This window comes from Ooceraea biroi, chromosome 6 (assembly GCF_003672135.1).
Source record: "Ooceraea biroi isolate clonal line C1 chromosome 6, Obir_v5.4, whole genome shotgun sequence".
NCBI classification, from domain to species: domain Eukaryota; kingdom Metazoa; phylum Arthropoda; class Insecta; order Hymenoptera; family Formicidae; genus Ooceraea; species Ooceraea biroi.
Genome location: NC_039511.1, coordinates 11173705 through 11189824, shown reverse-complemented (window position 1 = coordinate 11189824; position 16120 = coordinate 11173705). Strand labels below are relative to the sequence as shown.

At 34.4% G+C, this 16120-nt stretch overlaps 7 protein-coding genes across 18 annotated transcripts; 3 read left to right on the top strand and 4 right to left on the bottom strand.

Annotated features, from left to right (window-relative positions):
- The first annotated feature begins 163 nt into the window (after positions 1 to 163).
- On the top strand, positions 164 to 3024 carry LOC105284121 (uncharacterized protein C6orf136 homolog). 2 transcript variants are annotated; one of them, XM_020033221.2, is made up of 5 exons: positions 164 to 431; positions 1409 to 1639; positions 1823 to 1911; positions 2127 to 2351; positions 2603 to 3024. In XM_020033221.2, the coding sequence occupies exons 1-5, from the start codon at positions 306 to 308 to the stop codon at positions 2805 to 2807; spliced, it is 876 nt and encodes a 291-aa protein (XP_019888780.1). In that variant the 5' UTR covers positions 164 to 305; the 3' UTR covers positions 2808 to 3024. The 2 variants fall into 2 exon arrangements, with proteins under 2 accessions (XP_019888780.1, XP_011345705.1); XM_011347403.3 differs by having other exon boundaries at positions 165 to 431; positions 1115 to 1639.
- LOC105284122 (DNA-directed RNA polymerase II subunit RPB7) lies at positions 2158 to 5157 on the bottom strand. 2 transcript variants are annotated; one of them, XR_894813.3, is made up of 9 exons: positions 4985 to 5157; positions 4771 to 4880; positions 4551 to 4710; positions 4411 to 4461; positions 4235 to 4300; positions 4076 to 4147; positions 3949 to 3982; positions 3792 to 3861; positions 2158 to 2297 (listed from the first exon to the last, which is right to left on the bottom strand). XR_894813.3 is itself a non-coding variant. In XM_011347404.2 (8 exons), exons 1-8 carry the CDS (start codon positions 4994 to 4996, stop codon positions 3845 to 3847), a joined length of 522 nt encoding a protein of 173 aa, XP_011345706.1. In that variant the 5' UTR covers positions 4997 to 5157; the 3' UTR covers positions 3388 to 3844. The 2 variants fall into 2 exon arrangements, 1 of the variants encoding a protein (XP_011345706.1); XM_011347404.2 differs by lacking the exon at positions 2158 to 2297 and having other exon boundaries at positions 3388 to 3861.
- A 104-nt stretch (positions 5158 to 5261) lies between these two features.
- LOC105284119 (ribonuclease H-like) lies at positions 5262 to 6863 on the bottom strand. The gene is made up of 4 exons (XM_011347402.1): positions 6758 to 6863; positions 6196 to 6249; positions 5880 to 6111; positions 5262 to 5636 (listed from the first exon to the last, which is right to left on the bottom strand). Exons 2-4 carry the CDS (start codon positions 6246 to 6248, stop codon positions 5529 to 5531), a joined length of 393 nt encoding a protein of 130 aa, XP_011345704.1. The 5' UTR covers position 6249; positions 6758 to 6863; the 3' UTR covers positions 5262 to 5528.
- A 398-nt stretch (positions 6864 to 7261) lies between these two features.
- Positions 7262 to 11514, top strand: LOC113562104. Of its 2 annotated transcripts, XM_026970411.1 has the most exons (3): positions 7262 to 7571; positions 7656 to 7812; positions 11378 to 11514. In XM_026970411.1, exons 1-2 carry the CDS (start codon positions 7489 to 7491, stop codon positions 7807 to 7809), a joined length of 237 nt encoding a protein of 78 aa, XP_026826212.1. In that variant the 5' UTR covers positions 7262 to 7488; the 3' UTR covers positions 7810 to 7812; positions 11378 to 11514. The 2 variants fall into 2 exon arrangements, with proteins under 2 accessions (XP_026826212.1, XP_026826211.1); XM_026970410.1 differs by lacking the exon at positions 11378 to 11514 and having other exon boundaries at positions 7263 to 7571; positions 7656 to 8215.
- On the bottom strand, positions 8153 to 10345 carry LOC105284114 (ribonuclease H1). Of its 4 annotated transcripts, none has more exons than XM_011347389.2 (8): positions 10214 to 10345; positions 9819 to 9960; positions 9603 to 9737; positions 9366 to 9527; positions 9070 to 9265; positions 8824 to 8954; positions 8478 to 8742; positions 8153 to 8335 (listed from the first exon to the last, which is right to left on the bottom strand). In XM_011347389.2, the coding sequence occupies exons 3-8, from the start codon at positions 9701 to 9703 to the stop codon at positions 8243 to 8245; spliced, it is 948 nt and encodes a 315-aa protein (XP_011345691.2). In that variant the 5' UTR covers positions 9704 to 9737; positions 9819 to 9960; positions 10214 to 10345; the 3' UTR covers positions 8153 to 8242. The 4 variants fall into 4 exon arrangements, with proteins under 4 accessions (XP_011345691.2, XP_011345693.2, XP_011345692.2 ...); XM_011347391.2 differs by having other exon boundaries at positions 9603 to 9678; XM_011347390.2 differs by having other exon boundaries at positions 9070 to 9250; positions 9603 to 9960.
- Positions 10506 to 14475, bottom strand: LOC105284116 (exosome complex component RRP4). Of its 2 annotated transcripts, XM_026970400.1 has the most exons (6): positions 14188 to 14475; positions 13855 to 14095; positions 13332 to 13667; positions 12485 to 12721; positions 12142 to 12386; positions 10506 to 11897 (listed from the first exon to the last, which is right to left on the bottom strand). In XM_026970400.1, the coding sequence occupies exons 1-6, from the start codon at positions 14325 to 14327 to the stop codon at positions 11336 to 11338; spliced, it is 1761 nt and encodes a 586-aa protein (XP_026826201.1). In that variant the 5' UTR covers positions 14328 to 14475; the 3' UTR covers positions 10506 to 11335. The 2 variants fall into 2 exon arrangements, with proteins under 2 accessions (XP_026826201.1, XP_026826202.1); XM_026970401.1 differs by lacking the exon at positions 12485 to 12721 and having other exon boundaries at positions 14188 to 14474.
- Positions 11593 to 15932, top strand: LOC105284117 (uncharacterized protein C1orf131 homolog). 5 transcript variants are annotated; one of them, XM_026970408.1, is made up of 2 exons: positions 11593 to 11660; positions 15291 to 15932. In XM_026970408.1, exon 2 carries the CDS (start codon positions 15299 to 15301, stop codon positions 15797 to 15799), a length of 501 nt encoding a protein of 166 aa, XP_026826209.1. In that variant the 5' UTR covers positions 11593 to 11660; positions 15291 to 15298; the 3' UTR covers positions 15800 to 15932. The 5 variants fall into 5 exon arrangements, with proteins under 5 accessions (XP_026826209.1, XP_026826208.1, XP_011345698.1 ...); XM_026970407.1 differs by lacking the exon at positions 11593 to 11660 and adding an exon at positions 11844 to 11927; XM_011347396.3 differs by lacking the exon at positions 11593 to 11660 and adding an exon at positions 14670 to 14853.
- Positions 15933 to 16120: the final 188 nt, after the last annotated feature.

Below are 16120 nucleotides of genomic sequence, written 5' to 3'. Positions count from 1 at the left end.
CAAGAAATATGTTGCGAAGTATACAATGCTAAACATAATTCGATCAGTTAAGTAAAAAAGAAATATTAAATAAAACATTAACGTAAAAGAAGGGAACTTCGAATAACGCGCGCTTACGGCCTCGCTGCGTTCCCTCGCGGTTCTCGGGGTAGCGCCACATATGTGAGAGCGTGCTCGATTTAAGAAGTACGCGCGCAACTTGTAAAGCATTTGTGGTAGTGTCTGCTAGCCGCTGTTGTAAACCGTCGAGGAGGATGTTGTTAGTGTCAATTTGAACGGCAGACCGTCGCGCACAATTGCGCAATATGTCTCTGTGCTTTCGCTCGCTGCCCAGTAGATTGTCATCGCTTGTCAGCGGCCGAAAACCGCTGTCGAAGCTTGACCACCATCATCTGCAGAAACACGTTTCATCGTCCGCTTTCCTAAAGCAGGTATGTTCGCCCTCGTCGGCTAATCTAATTCGGTGCATTTCGTGTGATCTTCGATCTTCGGACGTGCTCGCGTTCAGTATCATATACGACGCTGCAACTGCCCTAACCTCCAAACACTTACATAACACATGGTTCTAACAAAAATTACTTGGCAAGGTTAACTCGAATTGAGCCAAGTACACGTTCTACCGCAGTTTTACTGTAAAACATAAAATTCCGCCTTTCCTCGCGATATTCGTAACATAAAATAATGTCTGTGCGCTGTATCTCCTCATGAAAATAATGTCTGGATACACGTGTGTCGTATGCTACATGCGGTTTGCTGATACGTACAATAATATCCAAATACTACTTTTTTCTTTATTATTTTTTACATTTTTAGAGAAAATATAAAACTAACGCTAAATGTTTAAGATTCTAATAATAGTCTAAATATCTAATAATAAAAAGTTTATATAAATATTAATATTATAAGTAAATTTGATTTTGATTATATGTAAAATGATACATGCTAAATTTCGTAACTAATGTTCTTCTCTTTTTCTTTTCTTTATAAATTTGCAAGAGATACAATAAAGTAAAAAATGTTTTACTCCCTTTTATATTTTTGATATTATAACTAATCTATACATAGCTACACATAATTATATACTATATAATACTACCTTTGTGTAAAATTTCAGTTTTTGGGAACACAAAGAGCACTATCCATAAGAGCAAATACTGAAAGCAAGCTGTCGTTATCCTCTGTGAATTTTACATTGCATCAAAACTTACTGCTCGCTTCTCTCAATACTTCTGATCAGCGTAATAAGAAACTAGTCAGACAGTATAATGGAAGTGAGAGTGTGGCGATGTGTTGGACCCAAGATCCTTGCAGGCAATATAATAGATTGCAGAAACTCGCCCTCTCGAGAAACAAGAAACATTCAGCCGCCATAAGAACTGCATCAGATAACAATATTACTGTGTTTCAGACGCAAAGTGTAGAAGGGGATAAAAATACTATGTTCCTAGATAATAGTAGACTAATCTCCTCGGGAAGCTTACACAATAGTAGAGAATCAAATTCCAGCGGTATCTTATTTACCTCCAACAATACCAGCATTTTAAAAGCTGGCTCACAGTCAAGCTCACCGTCGCCACAAGATGATGACAAACCATCACAGGACAAATTGCAACATGTAGTTGATGGCCTTACTATAGATGTACGTGCAATGTGATTTACGAAAGTTATAATATATTTTATAATATTATTTACGAAATATTTTAGAATTATTGCACGACTTTACAACTAAAGAATTTAAATGGAGAACGATGTAGGAATTCTGAAATCTTAACAAGGTTCTTTTACATTGAACAACTTTTTCTAATTGAAATGTTGTTTGCAGCTTACAAACTTATTCACAAAACCTCAAAATTATACGATGTATACCAAAAATATGGTTTTCGTCAATAATATTAGAGGGGTGACAACAGTGTAAGTTAATTTTGATTAAATATCTAGTATAGTGATATATCTTTTTAAAACATATAAAGCATTTCTCGCAAACTCCCAAGTTTGTAATAATTGTACTTGTTACTTATTATATCTATCACATCGTTTAAAATAAAAAAACAATTATAAGACTGTTGCTTATGAAACCTTGCATCCCCTTGTACGATACATAAAATATATATGCTTAAATGTTACAGCGGAGTTGGAAATTACGCGAAACAGATGATACTTTTAAGGATGATTGGCCACTTGAAGTTTGCATACGTGAAATGCGATATCGTGAAGATCACGATGCATCCCGAAGATGGGACAATAAAGGTGCGTTGGCGTATAAGAGGTGTCACAGGCTTCAGGATGTTCTTCTCGTTCTGGAAATATAAAATTTGGAAGATACGGGACGCTATAGACAAAGACCACGAATTGTAAGTATGATCATTATGAATATACGTTCTCGCAACGTTAACTAAATGAAGTAAAAGTTCCCCTTTTAATTGGAGGTAACTTTTGTTACTCCAGTCGCTAAAATATAATTAAAAAAATAATTAAAAAGCACTCCTCGCTTAATTTTATTTTGTAACGACTGAAAATCACTGAAAGTCGACTTTATTCTAACGGAAACGGAATGCCCGAGATATTAAATATCTAGAAATAATTTTTTACGCGTTAATTTCAGATGGTATGACGGCTTTTCCACTTACTACGTTAACGGTGAAGGGAAAATCTACAAACATATTGCAGACAAGATGATGCCCGATCAGGATGTAACGAAAAAGGAGGACCTGCGTATCGCCGCGAAATTAGCGCTATTTGCAAGTTTGGCGAATATGTTCGATAGTGACAACTTTTCCAAATTGAATTCCAATTTAAAGTTACATTAATTGAAATAAACGATTCAACGGTAATTGTTGAACTGTAGAAATATTTGCAAGTTTGTGGATAATCCGTACGAGACGCAAAATGAAAATGCTTTTTTCACGAAATGGATGGAATTCCAAGCACCACCAATGTATTTGTTCCATTGGAAATGTATTACTGCAAAACAATGATCGATAGTGAATAAGAGATATGTGAATTAAAAGATGTATATTATCTAAACGGTATCTTTGTATGATTATAAACCACCCACATCTGCTTTCTTTTTTTTCAAGCAATAGCAACGTCTGAATAATTTTATGTCGATATAAAGTTACGTCTTTATACAGAAACATAACAGTTTTCTGATTAAATCGAATAAAAAAATATTTAAAAATGTATATATATATATATATATATATATATTTATATAGCTGCCTGAATGTAGCATTGTGCATTTTGCTGAGAATCAAGATATCTGACTTGTTTAACTTTTTAATGAAATATAAGATAATGCCAGCATTCAGTGTTTCCGCATTATATATTTCGCGCGCGCGCACACACACACACACACACTCTTCATTTTACTTACGAATTAAATATATATTGTACACAGTCATATATTAGGTATGCAAATTAATTAACATCGAAAGGAGTCATCTTTTGAGATGATTCATCCATCGGCAAGACCTGCATCGACCTAATACTTTTTTTTCGAGAGAGAATTCTCCATTATAGATGGAGAAAAATATTAGAAAATTTTTTTGTAAATAAAGACTCAATGTGTTAAAAAAGCACGGCATTAAGTTGCACACCTAATAATATTTTTTCTTTATTTCTAGTTCTTACAGCTTTACTAATCACTTTAATACAAAAATCGAATTTATTTAGTTACAATTATGGGAGTTGTTTTGTTAAAATGGCTGTTATCATAATTTAATATATTATTAAACCTTTTATGCTACAAAATAAGAAATATCTCGGAATATTTTCAAATGTATAAAACTTACTGCATCTTGAGATAGATTTATAAAATTGGATGAGTAGATGTGCAACGCGCACATTAATTACACACAAGACCTGTAAAGAAAGAAATTACATAAAATAAGATAAAAATTATAAGAACGTGATGCATCTCTGAACAATTAAAAGTATCAATCGTGTTACCTAAGTAATCGTCCATTAATGTTCCGATAGCAAACTGAAAAAGTATGAAAAAAAACACGAATAAATATGAGAAATAATACATATAAATATATAATTGCCACATTTTCGTTACAAGTTTAATACTAACGATTCCCGTGGCATCGACTCTCGTACCCACGATTTTCAATCTAATCTCATCGTCAGCTTGGATAACTACATCCTGAAAAATGCATCCAAATTTTTTAATCAAATCTACAAATCTATTACAAGATGCATGCAATTTACAAAGTTCTGTAACGCAGCTTACCTCTTCTTTTGACTTGTAACAAGCCGGGTTTACGTTTGGACAAAACTGCATATCTTCTGGGATTGACTAAAAATATTAATTTATAATTTTATCTCTATTTAACTGTGTAATAAAAATTTTCATAAATGATTGTAATTTTATAATATCAATATATCATTGCTGTACAAGTTTCTTACATGATGAGATATGAAACAGGAGAGTGGGCCTATCTCAGCGAACATTCCGACCTGTGAGAATACATTTATAAACAGTGTTATTTTAAGTTACATCTTAAATAACAATTTGGATTATTTTCACTGCAGACATTCCCGTGTACCTTATTCACTTGGGTTACAATCGCATCTAGTACTTCACCCTTGAACGGTCTGAACACAATAGCTTTATACTTGACTGGGTAAACCACGAACCCTTGTCCGGGTTGTATAATACCGGCTCCTATGTTATCTATTGTCGTAACAGCGACGACGAAGCCGTATCTAAACAATTATACAATGAAAACGGAATACTGATAGTAACATTCAAGACTCAGTACTCACTTTCCCGTACAGGTGCCTTCGACTTCTGTATAGAGCTTTTGTTTCACCGTGTCGAGTAATTGTGGCCCGAAATATCGAGGATGCAATAAAATCTCATGCTCCAGTGAGATCTATAGGTATAAAGAAAGTCAGTTAACCGAAAACTTACTTTTTCCAGTCAAATGATTAATATTAATCCACACAGAAAACAGTAAAAGCTACAAACATTACTTACATGATAAAACATGATGTTTCAGTATTATGATGTGAAGTATTATAAATGTATACTGATGATTCAAATTTAAAAATGACCTTAACTAAATGTGCACAGTAAACACAAACATTTTTGCAGGTTAGATTTCTTTGAATCATAAACGCTCTGGCGCCATGTCAGCTTCAGGCGAACCTCCATGGAGCTCTAGCCTCATTCGCATTATCCTTAAGCACAATGAAGTGTATCTAAAGGTCGACTCGAGGGAATCATTGCTATAAAGAACAGACCACTAGTTCAATTCGGAAGAAATTTATTTCACTTTTATTCCAGCGAAAAGTTCTTTCATATAATAAAAAAAAAAATACAAACTGCAATAATCATCAGCAATTCGCTAGAATTAACGTATGAAACTAAAACTATTTTTCGAATACAAAAAACTAAACATGCATTAATTTTAATCTTAGCTTAATAAATCCTTAGTCATTAACAATGTATCCATGTTACTTCTTATATGCTTCAAGCACTTTTAAGCTTATTTAAGCAACAATTTTTCTCTGATGCTTGGTTAGTTCTTTTCCCAATAAGTACGTGTGCGCTTCTCGACATAATAACCGTTGCCTTGACGTCCGCTCGTAAATGAACGTTCGCGCACAACTACGCCATTTCTTCCTTCCTGTAAATCGCCAAAAAAACCATTCAAAAAGGAAGCCAAAACTTTAAAAAAATGTTTCAATGTTAAACAATTAATAATTTAACAACAGCTTAAGAACAATTTTACAAAAAGCAGAATCTAGATTTAAATAAATTTAAATATAATTTAAATAAGATTTAACATTATAATACTTGGTCACAGATCCAATAGTGTCAAAGAAATAATTTCTAAAGAAACTTTGTAAGAAATTTTTAAATTTTATACCATGTAATCAGTACGCTGATAAGCTCTAGCTTCTCCCGAATAATCACTTCTGGTCGCTACTTGATTATTGCCGTTTCTAGGAACTACAGCCTTACTGTAAGAATCCTGAACATAATCATTTCCTTTATGGTCCGACGACTTTTGATCAACAAAATCCCAAGCCGCATCTGGCGAATCAAATTTTCTGAAATCGCATCTAGAATATCCGTTGACTTGCTGTTTGCATTCCTCCCTTATGCAAAAATTTTCATTTAGTCTTTCACCGGAAACATTTGGCTCTTTTTAATCAAATTAAATTATTTCTAGCTCCTCTTACCAATTATCATAAACTCCAGTATTGCGACCATTGGCTACTCCGTAATAAGGCATCCTATTTGATAAATTATAAAAATTCCAATTGTATTTTCAATTGAACAGGCCTTAATTATGTAATAACATGACAAATATTAATAATTATTAATCCTACTTTTTATATTTTCATTATATTAATATCGTTATTATTAATTACACTGATATTATTATTATTAATCATTATTATAAACTTTCTACATTTTTTCAGTTAGTTTTCTCACGAATATAAATCCGTGCAATTTTAACGTGATCTTAAAGACAATCGTCAAACAAAGAAAAGAGATTACGTCAACGGATTCCTTCGTGTCTTGGAAAAAGACGAAAAATGAGTTAAACTACGGTTAAAGTTAAGCGACGTAAAGTTCGTGCGACCGGACGTTCTTCGTGGACACAAAGGAATCTGCTGACGCAATCAGCACCTATCAATTTGATACTCTAAAAGTAGCTGAAAAGCTAATTAAACTCGAATTTTTATGTTACTCCATCTTCTTGTGAATAAGGGACATTATACACGGCACAATACTTACTTGCTCAGTTTATAATTTAAGCAATTATCGCAGTGTTAACGAAGTCGTCAGCAATCTGCCGCGATCTCTAATAACAGTGAAGCAACAGGGGGTCAGTCAGGGGCTTCACACGAATATGGTGTTCTTTTGTTTCCTCCTCCAGCCAATGAGTTAGAGTTAGTTTCCTATTGGCTAATCGTACATTAAAAGTATTGTATATTGTAATATGAAATGTATTAAATTAAATGTGCGCAAAGTTCCAGTATTTATTTTTTGTCTGCGCTCCGGTATAATTATTTAAACTTCAAATAAATTTCTGCTTCTTTACGTTCTTTTTTTTTTAAATTGGCACCGAAATGTGTGAAGTGTCATGTGTGTCAACTAATCGTGAGTGAAGCGAGCACATTGGATTAATTTTCACTTTTTATTTCTTATATTATTTTAAGCGCTAAGACACAAGGAAATAAACCAATCAGAATCCTCCATTTCCGGACCAGGATGGAAATGGAGGATTCTGATTGGTTTATTTCCTTATGCCGTATTATGCGTTATGCAAAAGTCCGTGCTCCCGCCGTAATGTGATTTTTTTGTAGCATTGAAAGAAAATAAAAGGACAGTTGCAGAAAAGTGAAAATTGAATGTAATAAGCGCTCTATAGAATATATATCTAAAGACTGGATTATAATCGGGATTTGCGAGCCACTTCGCGCGGCAAATCCGAAAGCTGAGGAACCGTGACAATTCTGCGAAAAATGGCCTTTCCCCAGTCACATCAGCAAGAATTGATCGAACTAGCTGAAATAACAGGAATTTCTGCGATACCAAGTGTCTTTCGGTAAGATATTACCGAAGATTTCAAAACTAAAATTTGTCATCCTAACATAACCTCTACTATTACATTGTCAAAATTCATTTTTAGTATTATGTTGGAATTGCTGGCATTGCAAGTGTCTCCGGAAGATATTTACACTCTTCTCAAACAAATTTCAACAAAATCGTCAAGATCATCAACTACTCAACAAGCGGCCCCAAATGAGGGGGTAAAAACTGGTTCTTCGTCCACTAAGAAATAGCTCGTATGTAAGATTCACTATATTAAATCTAGCCATATCTTCAATCATACCATTGCAAAAATGTACTTATATAAAAATATAAAAATACTTTATAAATAATTTATAAGTAATCTATAGTTGCAACCTAATATAACTATGTTTGTTACTTAATAAGCATTTCATAATTACGTATGTATATATATATTTTTATATATAAAATTACATATATATACAATTAAAATGCTTAATCAGAAGCAATGATTAAATTGCAATAAATGTAGCAATCTTTAATTATATTCAGTTATGGTATCATAAAGGAGACATTTATCCATGTACAAATAATATATAACACAACATTTTTTTATCAATATTCACTTTATTCACTAAGCAAATTCTAAATCTGTAAATAAATATTACAAATAATTTATAATTAATGAAATATTTATCTTTATTATCAATTTGATCTTTTGTAGGACAAACTTCCTTCTTTTGCCAATTTGTCTGCCATTTCGTTACCATGAATTCCAACGTGTCCGTTCACATGATTCTAAAAAATTATTTACTCCTGACAAATCATTTCGTTTAATATACCAATAATACATACATGATACAACATATACGTACACATTAGTCAAACGTTTACCATCAAGTCTTATTTGCATTGAAATTGTAACTCAAAAGTTGCTTACCCAGGCGACGGTCAGTAACTCTAGCTCTTTCTCCATTTCCAGTAGCTCCGTTTTGTTTATAACGGGCTTATTATTTAGCGTTGTCCAGCCTCTCTTCTTCCATCTTGGCATCCACTGTGTAATACAAGAAATGAGGAACTTGGAATCAGTGTTGACCTTCAATTTTTTTATCCCTGCTTTCTTCGCCTGCCTTGCAGCTATCGTGACTGCTTGGATCTCTGCCATGTTGTTCGTAGGCCGTCCTTCCACCGGTCGGGACACGTTTCTGTAAAAATACGATTGTTACAAGTGACCTAACTCTAGTCTAATTGAATGATAGTATCAGAGATTGAGAATTGATACGTACAACGGATGATCGTCTTGGAACCAAACACCGATACCCGCTCGTGCACCTTTGTGTCCATTGGCACTGCACGCACCGTCCGTAAAAACGTTTACGTAGCCGTCTTCATCCATAATGAAATTCGCTTTATCATTCTGTATCCCAAATCATAAAATTGTAAAATAAATGCAAATTTGTCATTAGCATACAATACAATATACTCATGTGTCAATAAAATATTTTATACTCGTACATAGAAACGTTTCAAACCTGTTCAGAAGATTGAGTCGCTCCAGAGTCTGCCACAACTTTTCTCTTTTTATTTGGTTGTTCGAGTTTATCATTGACTCCGTTACCCGTTGACAAAGTTCGTTTCAGAACTGACTTTTCTTGAGCTACAGCAGGTCGCTTGCTTCCAAGTGGGAACAGTTGCGTCGGCAGGGCTCTTGATCTTTGTAAAATATTTCTATTAAGTAATATTATTGCAGCAGGTATTTTATGTTTCGTCATCTTTGCAATATTTCTGTTTCAATTTCTAGTAAATTATATTATTCATTGATACTTACTCCATGGGCTTACTAACTCTTGAAATAAGCTGTTGTTTAGTGGAACTTGTTCCTACGGCTGAAGATGAACGTTCCTTTATGAAGTTTTGTGCCTCACTCTCCGTTACAAATTTTTTGTATATCGATCCAGGAAATTTATTAACTTGGGCGCTACACTCATCCCTTTTGAAAAAAAAGAAAACATGGTTTTCACCAGTACTTGATTAGAGCTTGAAAGCTTTAAATTAGTTCCCTTACCAGGTGGCATAAATCCCAGGCTTTCGACCCTTGGCAACTGCGTAATAAGGCATTTTATTAAAGAAACAATGCCTTGCTAAAAATATCAAATTCGATTTCATCAATTTTTTTCGATACAGGCGATTTCTCTGGATTCTGGAGGATTATACGGGAAGACTGACTATTTTTTAACATATAATTGTATCATGTTCACATTAATAATATTGATATTATTACCTCACAAAACTTATTAGACAAAGAATTTAATTAAAAATTTCAAGTAAAAGTATTTTTTATTGTTCTTTTCTGTGATTTATATATTATAAACATTGGTAGATTATTCGCGGTTTTCTGAGTCGAGAAGGCTGTGGACACACACCTGTAAATAACAAATAGTGAAAGAATTAGAATAAAATCTTAGGAATGTGATATATTTGGCTGTAAGCAGTTTATTTTTTATATCAAAGCTAACGGCTGTTATAATATTTGCGATTATGTAATTATAATTAAAAACAAATGGTGAGATTAGTGGAACATAAGACATAACAAATGAGGTTAAGATGTAACACTTTATAATTCATCAATCATCATGTTATTTCTTAATATATTTAAACGGTTGATTTTATACATACAAATTTCGAATCAGCTGCTTGGTTTGGTTAAATAAAAGATTAATTACACTTTCCGCATTTTCTCACTTCAGTATGTCAGATTACATTGCACCTATATATATTCTTGTCTCGTTTTAAGTGTAGAAAGTGTGTAAAAGAGCAGTACAAAGTTAGGTAAAGCTAGGACAAGACGTTAAATTTTACCGCGAATTATAAACATCGTAAAATACTTCAAACAATTGGCGCTATATAAAATATTAATAAAAAAAAGAATAAAAATTATGCAGGACGGAATGGAATAAAATATCCTGGGTTTTGCTGCAAACTTTATTGCTAAAGAGATAACTAAAAAATCTGATTATCTATACATAAAACAAGCAAACAGTAACAATATACGACTTATTCATGTACTTTTCACATAACACGCAGCCCTTGCGAATTAGATTTTTAAAACGTTGATTCTTGAAAATTTGAGCTTTTTATTCTTTAACTCTACATTTTAATTCTTACTATCTTAGATCTTATATCTTTACTTATATTTTAACTTAATACATTTTATCTTTCTCTTCTACAATAAATACTTTGCGAAAATTCGTCATGGAAGTTTTATTACACGTCTCTTACAAATTATACATATATATAAATAATAAAACTATTAATATTTAATGTTTTAATCTTCTATATTTTTTGACAAACGTAATAATCGATTAATGCAATTTATGGATATCTGATATCCTACTTGAGCCATTTAAGTTCGAATCGAATAAATTTAATATACATATATATATGTTAGGTATATTTATTACACATATTTATTACTCATTTTCTATCTTATATTCAACATTTATATAATCACCACTTTAAATGTTTTAAAGAATCCTCAATCTTAACGAAATGACTAAACTATTAACAATATAAATCTTTTTTTTTTATTTTAACAAGTACTTTAACGCCTACTTCAACGTTCAATAAAGGAAAATATATTTATCTCTCTTTTATATATATATATCTTTTTTCACACATTTTCAGCTACTTTAAATCTCTAAGGAGCTCTTTAATGTGAAAGATTCATGATTTTTAAACTAGTTTTACCATCAGATCCCAATAGTTCTATGTACACTAACTATTAAGCTATCGCCGCAGTTAATCGTAATCGTAATTTTTCAATTTATGCTTAATCTCCAGCGCGAGCTTGTATCCCAGCTCTGGCCGCCGATCTCTTCCCTCCACCATCGCTTTCACCTGGCTAGAGTTCACTATTACTCCGTTGCTGCCTATCACGGTGGCCTTGGTCTTCTCGATATCGACGAGGTCGACGCCGCGGCTGCAATCATCGATGAGGATAGTGCGGTAACCGCTGGTGAGCGCGTCGACCGCCGTGGCGCCCACGCACACGTCGTACGCCAGGCCGCAGATGTAAATGTCGGTAGCGCCCTTCTCCTGCAGTTGCGACGACAGCGTCGTCTCGGTAAGCTTCTTGTTGTCCCAGAACACCGAGTACGAGTCCACCTCCGGGTTCGTGCCCTTGTAGATCTTGATCGCGTTGTTCACGATCTTGAGATCCTTGTGCAGTTCAGCGCCCCACGAGTCCTGCACGCAGTGACGCGGCCACAAACGCTGAATCAGTAACGGCGGCCCGCGGAACGTTACCGTGTCGTACACCCGTGCCGCTTCCTTCGAGACGTTGCTACTGCTATCCACTTCCCTGGAAATACAGCAATCATGAACGTCTTCGGTTTGTATTTTTATTCGCAAGTAAAATTCTAAAATTAAAATATTTATAAGAAATAAAATTGAAATTAAAATATTCTAAAATTAAAAAATTAAAATTAAAATTCTAAGGAAAGAATTTAACGTTAAAGTAACATAAAGGAATTCCCAGATGATCGGATAAAAAAAATTGGATGAAACTTTCATCGCGTTAGTTGCAAGATTTTTTTATCGATTACCTGAGGTGTAGATTATCGATGAAAGATACGTGATCTATCGGGTGCCAATCCAAAGAATAAAACACCGCCTCGAACGGTACGGTTTCCAGTAGCCGATTGATCGGCTCGATCACTTCTGAGCCGTCATGTTGCGCCGCGCACTGCTTTATGTTCAGGGAGCCCGTTATAAAGTCATTTTGCACGTCTACGATCAGAAAGGCACCTTTGGGTCGTGTGCATATCTTGATCCATCGGTTCCAGCAAACCTGCGACGTAAAATGCATCAATGAAGGGAGACATTAAGCGAAGAAGAATTACAAATGCATCGATAATCACTTAAAATTCCTTTAACAATTCCTTTTACCTCGAATTCTTCCCTGTCGATCATGCCATCGCCCTTGAGATCAAAGATCGAGTACACCTCGCGCAACTGGTCCTCCTCGAGGCCGTAGATTTTACCGCGATCATTTCGAAACAAGGCGCGGCAAATTAAATCGAATTCGGCGATCGACAGAAATCCGTCGCCGTCCTTATCGAAGGCGTTAAAACATGCATCCATATCTCTCCAGTCAGCTCGCCGACTACTCGCTCCTAGGTTTCGCTTGTTTAATCAATACTGAGATTAGCGTCCATTTATGATCACCTTACACCTGGACCGCTTCATCAAATATATCTAGCAATATATATCTACTAAGGAAGTACTGCAGTCTTTGTGTTGCCACTGCAGTGTGCTATAATCTAGTCACACTCAGCTCGGAAAAAAAAGATCAAGGTACAAGACGTTCTCTGTGAATAAGCGGATCAATCGAGTTCATTACCAAGAGGCTTCGAGTCTCTTTAAATATATAGAAAAAGACTCGCTCCTTTCGCGATGAATCGATCTCGATTGACCTTAACGAGCGAAACAATGTATTTTCTAAAAAAATATTCCTTTTATTTCTATTTTTTTTTATTTAATATTTTACAATTTTGCAGAATAAAATTACATGATAGGCGATAGAAGTATATTCTCTGAGTGTCTCTGAAAACTATACAGATCGTGCGAGTCTCTGGTGCGTTAATAACGACACATCGATCATCGCCTCGGGTTCTAGCAGTTCATGCAGCTCGTATTTAGCGGACTCCTCGTAAGCAAACGTCACAGAGATGTCAGACAGCAGCACGTTACACTGTACCAAACATAAAATGCAATTGCGCAATCGTATACACACTTTGTAAGTTTCTAGCGGCAGCTTCGACAGATCCTCCGTGAATCCACCCTCCGCTTTATCGACGTGCTGAGTACTCGCGCCGATCCACACGTAGCCGTTGCAACCGAGTATCAACGTCGCACCGTTCTCCAGGGTGTGATAGTGCGTTTTCGTGCGCTGGATGAGCATTGACGGCACTTTCAGCATCATCCCTTGTGAGAGCCTGCCATACTTGAGCACTCGTGTGTGCAGAGACAGAGAACCATCGGCAAATATTGACTGTACTTCCGCGCAAATCAGGTCTTTCTCCTGGAGATACTTGCGCATAGTCTGTTCGTCCTCCGCAGATCTTCTTCTCTATGGAATTTAAAAGCACTTAAAAATATCTCGATATATATAAATAAAAAATCGATATATTTTGCTTTGTCTTTATTTAACTGAAGAAGAGTCTTTATCTATCTCTTGGTTTTCTTTTCCACTTTTTCTATATTCTAACTGAATTCTAAACATATACAATAAAAAAACAAAAGTTGTATATACTTACTAATTCACCACCTGGTAAGTTGACGCTAGACAACAAGAGAACGGCGTCAAGCTTCGAATTTATATCGACCTTCCAACGTTTCTGCTGCACCTCCGTTATTCTTCCCACAATCAGATCTCCAATCTCGCCATTGTAGCGTGCCTTCAATGGCCTAACTGATATCAGTTTATTCACCTTCGCCAGGACTCCAGCGACTGACGCACGCAATGCTCCCTTCTCATCGACATAAGTTCCATGGCCGCTAATTTATGATATAGTAATTTATAATATAATTTAAAAAATATTAGATAATTAATTTCCGATCAAACTGTATAAATCAGAACGCTTACTTACCTGAGGAAATCCGGTTGACTGGATACCTCCTCGCCGGGAGTATACAATCGTGGCTGGATGCTCTCGTCTGTGGGCACGCCGAGGTTAAAATCAACCTTGTTTACTCCCAAGCGAATTATGACGGGTGGAGATTCGTTCATTATATATCGATAATAGTAATTAAATACGGACTCGCAATTGTTTTTCCTCTTGAACGCGGCTTTTGAGATATTTAGGTTATGAATTTAGGTTATGTCGCGCGTCGCGTGCGATTGTATATATATATATATTGTGTATATATATATATATATATATAAACACCACGCACTAATCGATTGACTGTAAGGTCACAATCCTAAAATGTATTCTTTTTTTGTAGCTTGTAAATTAATTATTATTTCAAGTGTCTTATATAAATTTGTTAATACCTTTTATAAGTTGTAATTAATATGATCTTAGTTACTGCTTTGATAAAATTTGAAGCATTCATAAAGCCTTGTGTCGATTTTTATGAAAAAGCTGCAAGTTGATTGGCTACATATTTCTCGGACCGAGATCTCGAATCGATTTCTAGCATCGTGGACACAGCAAGAAGATTGCGTGAGAAAAAGTTAAATATATGCTACGTTGAAACACGTGTGATATCTGACATTAATATCAATAACGTGATTGTGATTATACATTCGCGTAAGTTAATAACGCCTATAATTATGAAGATAAACTTATTATAATTCTTTTTCTATTTTAAATAGTATCGATTATCATATGATTCTTACACTAAAATTATAAGTCTTCCTAACCTATACATTGTTTGTTCTTAACCTGTAGAGGTTAGTATAATAAGTAGAACTGTGGACTAGACATTATATGCCTCAAGAACATTTGTTTGAGCAAATTATATAAAATTTATTTAAAAACCTAACCTCGCTCTATATCTAAGTATGAATTTTTATCGTTTTATAAAATGTCAAAAAATTGTTTTTGAGACTTCTAAAAAGGTTACAAATTAATTTGCATTATATGAATATTTTCTGTGAAGTTTTTATGTATTTTTTATCCTTTTATTAAAATTTCGCATTCTTTTATTAAAAAGTGTTAATAAATCGATATTTTTCTTCTTTTAGTGCGGAAAATGGAATACTTTGTACCAACTCGTTCCTCCGAAATCAAGAAAAATGCAGCTAATGATTATACTTTCGTGAAATATGAAGCTCCAAAGAAAAAGACAAGATCTGCTGCCGATGATGTGGATGACAAGAGGAAGGAAAAGGATAAACCGAAGCTAACACCTGCTGAAGTAAAAAAACAACAAGAAAAGGAGATGAAAAAGGCACGGTATGACGTCATCAAATTTGGTATGTCTGGTTTTGAAAAATCCAAAGCGAAGAAAGCGAAGGTTGAGCTTGCCATTAGCTTAGGGGCAATACCTCCTAAAAACAGAAGAATGAATTACAATAACGTAAAAAGGCAGCGAAAAAAAGAGAAGGAGAAGGAGAAGAAAAAAGAACACATTTCTGGACTTACAAGTAGCTTGCTTAAACGAAATTCTAAGACTGTGCACAAGAGAGATTCTGGCATTTTGGGAGTTTACGGAAAGGTACCGAGGGATATCTTATCTAAGAAGAAGAGCTGAACTTGTCGGCGAATATTTGAAAACTTATTAGGAATCTTTTGAAGATATTCAAAAGATGTACGCGACGCAGATTTAGATAGAGAATTGTGGAAGAAAGATTGTAAGCAGAAATAAAAACTTTTATATCTGTAAATATTTAAATTATTCTTTGTCGATCAAGCTGTATTATTATATTATAATAAATTAGGATTACTCTTCAAAACTAACAGAAAAGTTAGACTTGAATTAGAAGTAACGGATAAGAGAAATTCGAATTAATTATGGGAAGATATTACAAGGAGGTATAGGAAGGTTGTAGGAAGAAAAAGACGAATTTACAAC

What these genes read in the sequence shown, in the direction of transcription:
- LOC105284119 (XM_011347402.1), bottom strand. Translation starts at nt 6,248, where the DNA reads ATGCCTTATTACGGAGTAGCCAATGGTCGCAATACTGGAGTTTATGAT. An exon ending in ACTGGAGTTTATGATAATTG is followed by an intron (nt 6,112 to 6,195) that starts GTAAGAGGAGCT and finishes TTTTTGCATAAG; the next exon opens with GGAGGAATGCAAACAGCAAG. An exon ending in ATCAGCGTACTGATTACATG is followed by an intron (nt 5,637 to 5,879) that starts GTATAAAATTTA and finishes GGCGATTTACAG; the next exon opens with GAAGGAAGAAATGGCGTAGT.
- LOC105284116 (XM_026970400.1), bottom strand. Translation starts at nt 14,327, where the DNA reads ATGAACGAATCTCCACCCGTCATAATTCGCTTGGGAGTAAACAAGGTT. An exon ending in TGCCGCTAGAAACTTACAAA is followed by an intron (nt 12,722 to 13,331) that starts GTGTGTATACGA and finishes TGATTAAACAAG; the next exon opens with CGAAACCTAGGAGCGAGTAG. An exon ending in ATCGATAATCTACACCTCAG is followed by an intron (nt 11,898 to 12,141) that starts GTAATCGATAAA and finishes CTGTATTTCCAG; the next exon opens with GGAAGTGGATAGCAGTAGCA.
- LOC105284114 (XM_020033219.2), bottom strand. Translation starts at nt 9,703, where the DNA reads ATGAAATCGAATTTGATATTTTTAGCAAGGCATTGTTTCTTTAATAAA. An exon ending in TTCCAAGACGATCATCCGTT is followed by an intron (nt 8,743 to 8,823) that starts GTACGTATCAAT and finishes GTATTTTTACAG; the next exon opens with AAACGTGTCCCGACCGGTGG. An exon ending in AGTTACTGACCGTCGCCTGG is followed by an intron (nt 8,336 to 8,477) that starts GTAAGCAACTTT and finishes ATAATTTTTTAG; the next exon opens with AATCATGTGAACGGACACGT.
- LOC105284121 (XM_011347403.3), top strand. Translation starts at nt 306, where the DNA reads ATGTCTCTGTGCTTTCGCTCGCTGCCCAGTAGATTGTCATCGCTTGTC. An exon ending in CGTCCGCTTTCCTAAAGCAG is followed by an intron (nt 432 to 1,114) that starts GTATGTTCGCCC and finishes GTAAAATTTCAG; the next exon opens with TTTTTGGGAACACAAAGAGC. An exon ending in TTGATGGCCTTACTATAGAT is followed by an intron (nt 1,640 to 1,822) that starts GTACGTGCAATG and finishes TGTTGTTTGCAG; the next exon opens with CTTACAAACTTATTCACAAA.
- LOC105284122 (XM_011347404.2), bottom strand. An exon ending in CCTGTTTCATATCTCATCAT is followed by an intron (nt 4,301 to 4,410) that starts GTAAGAAACTTG and finishes TAATATTTTTAG; the next exon opens with TCAATCCCAGAAGATATGCA. An exon ending in GAGTCGATGCCACGGGAATC is followed by an intron (nt 3,983 to 4,075) that starts GTTAGTATTAAA and finishes ATACTTTTTCAG; the next exon opens with TTTGCTATCGGAACATTAAT.
- LOC113562104 (XM_026970411.1), top strand. Translation starts at nt 7,489, where the DNA reads ATGGCCTTTCCCCAGTCACATCAGCAAGAATTGATCGAACTAGCTGAA. An exon ending in GCGATACCAAGTGTCTTTCG is followed by an intron (nt 7,572 to 7,655) that starts GTAAGATATTAC and finishes ATTCATTTTTAG; the next exon opens with TATTATGTTGGAATTGCTGG.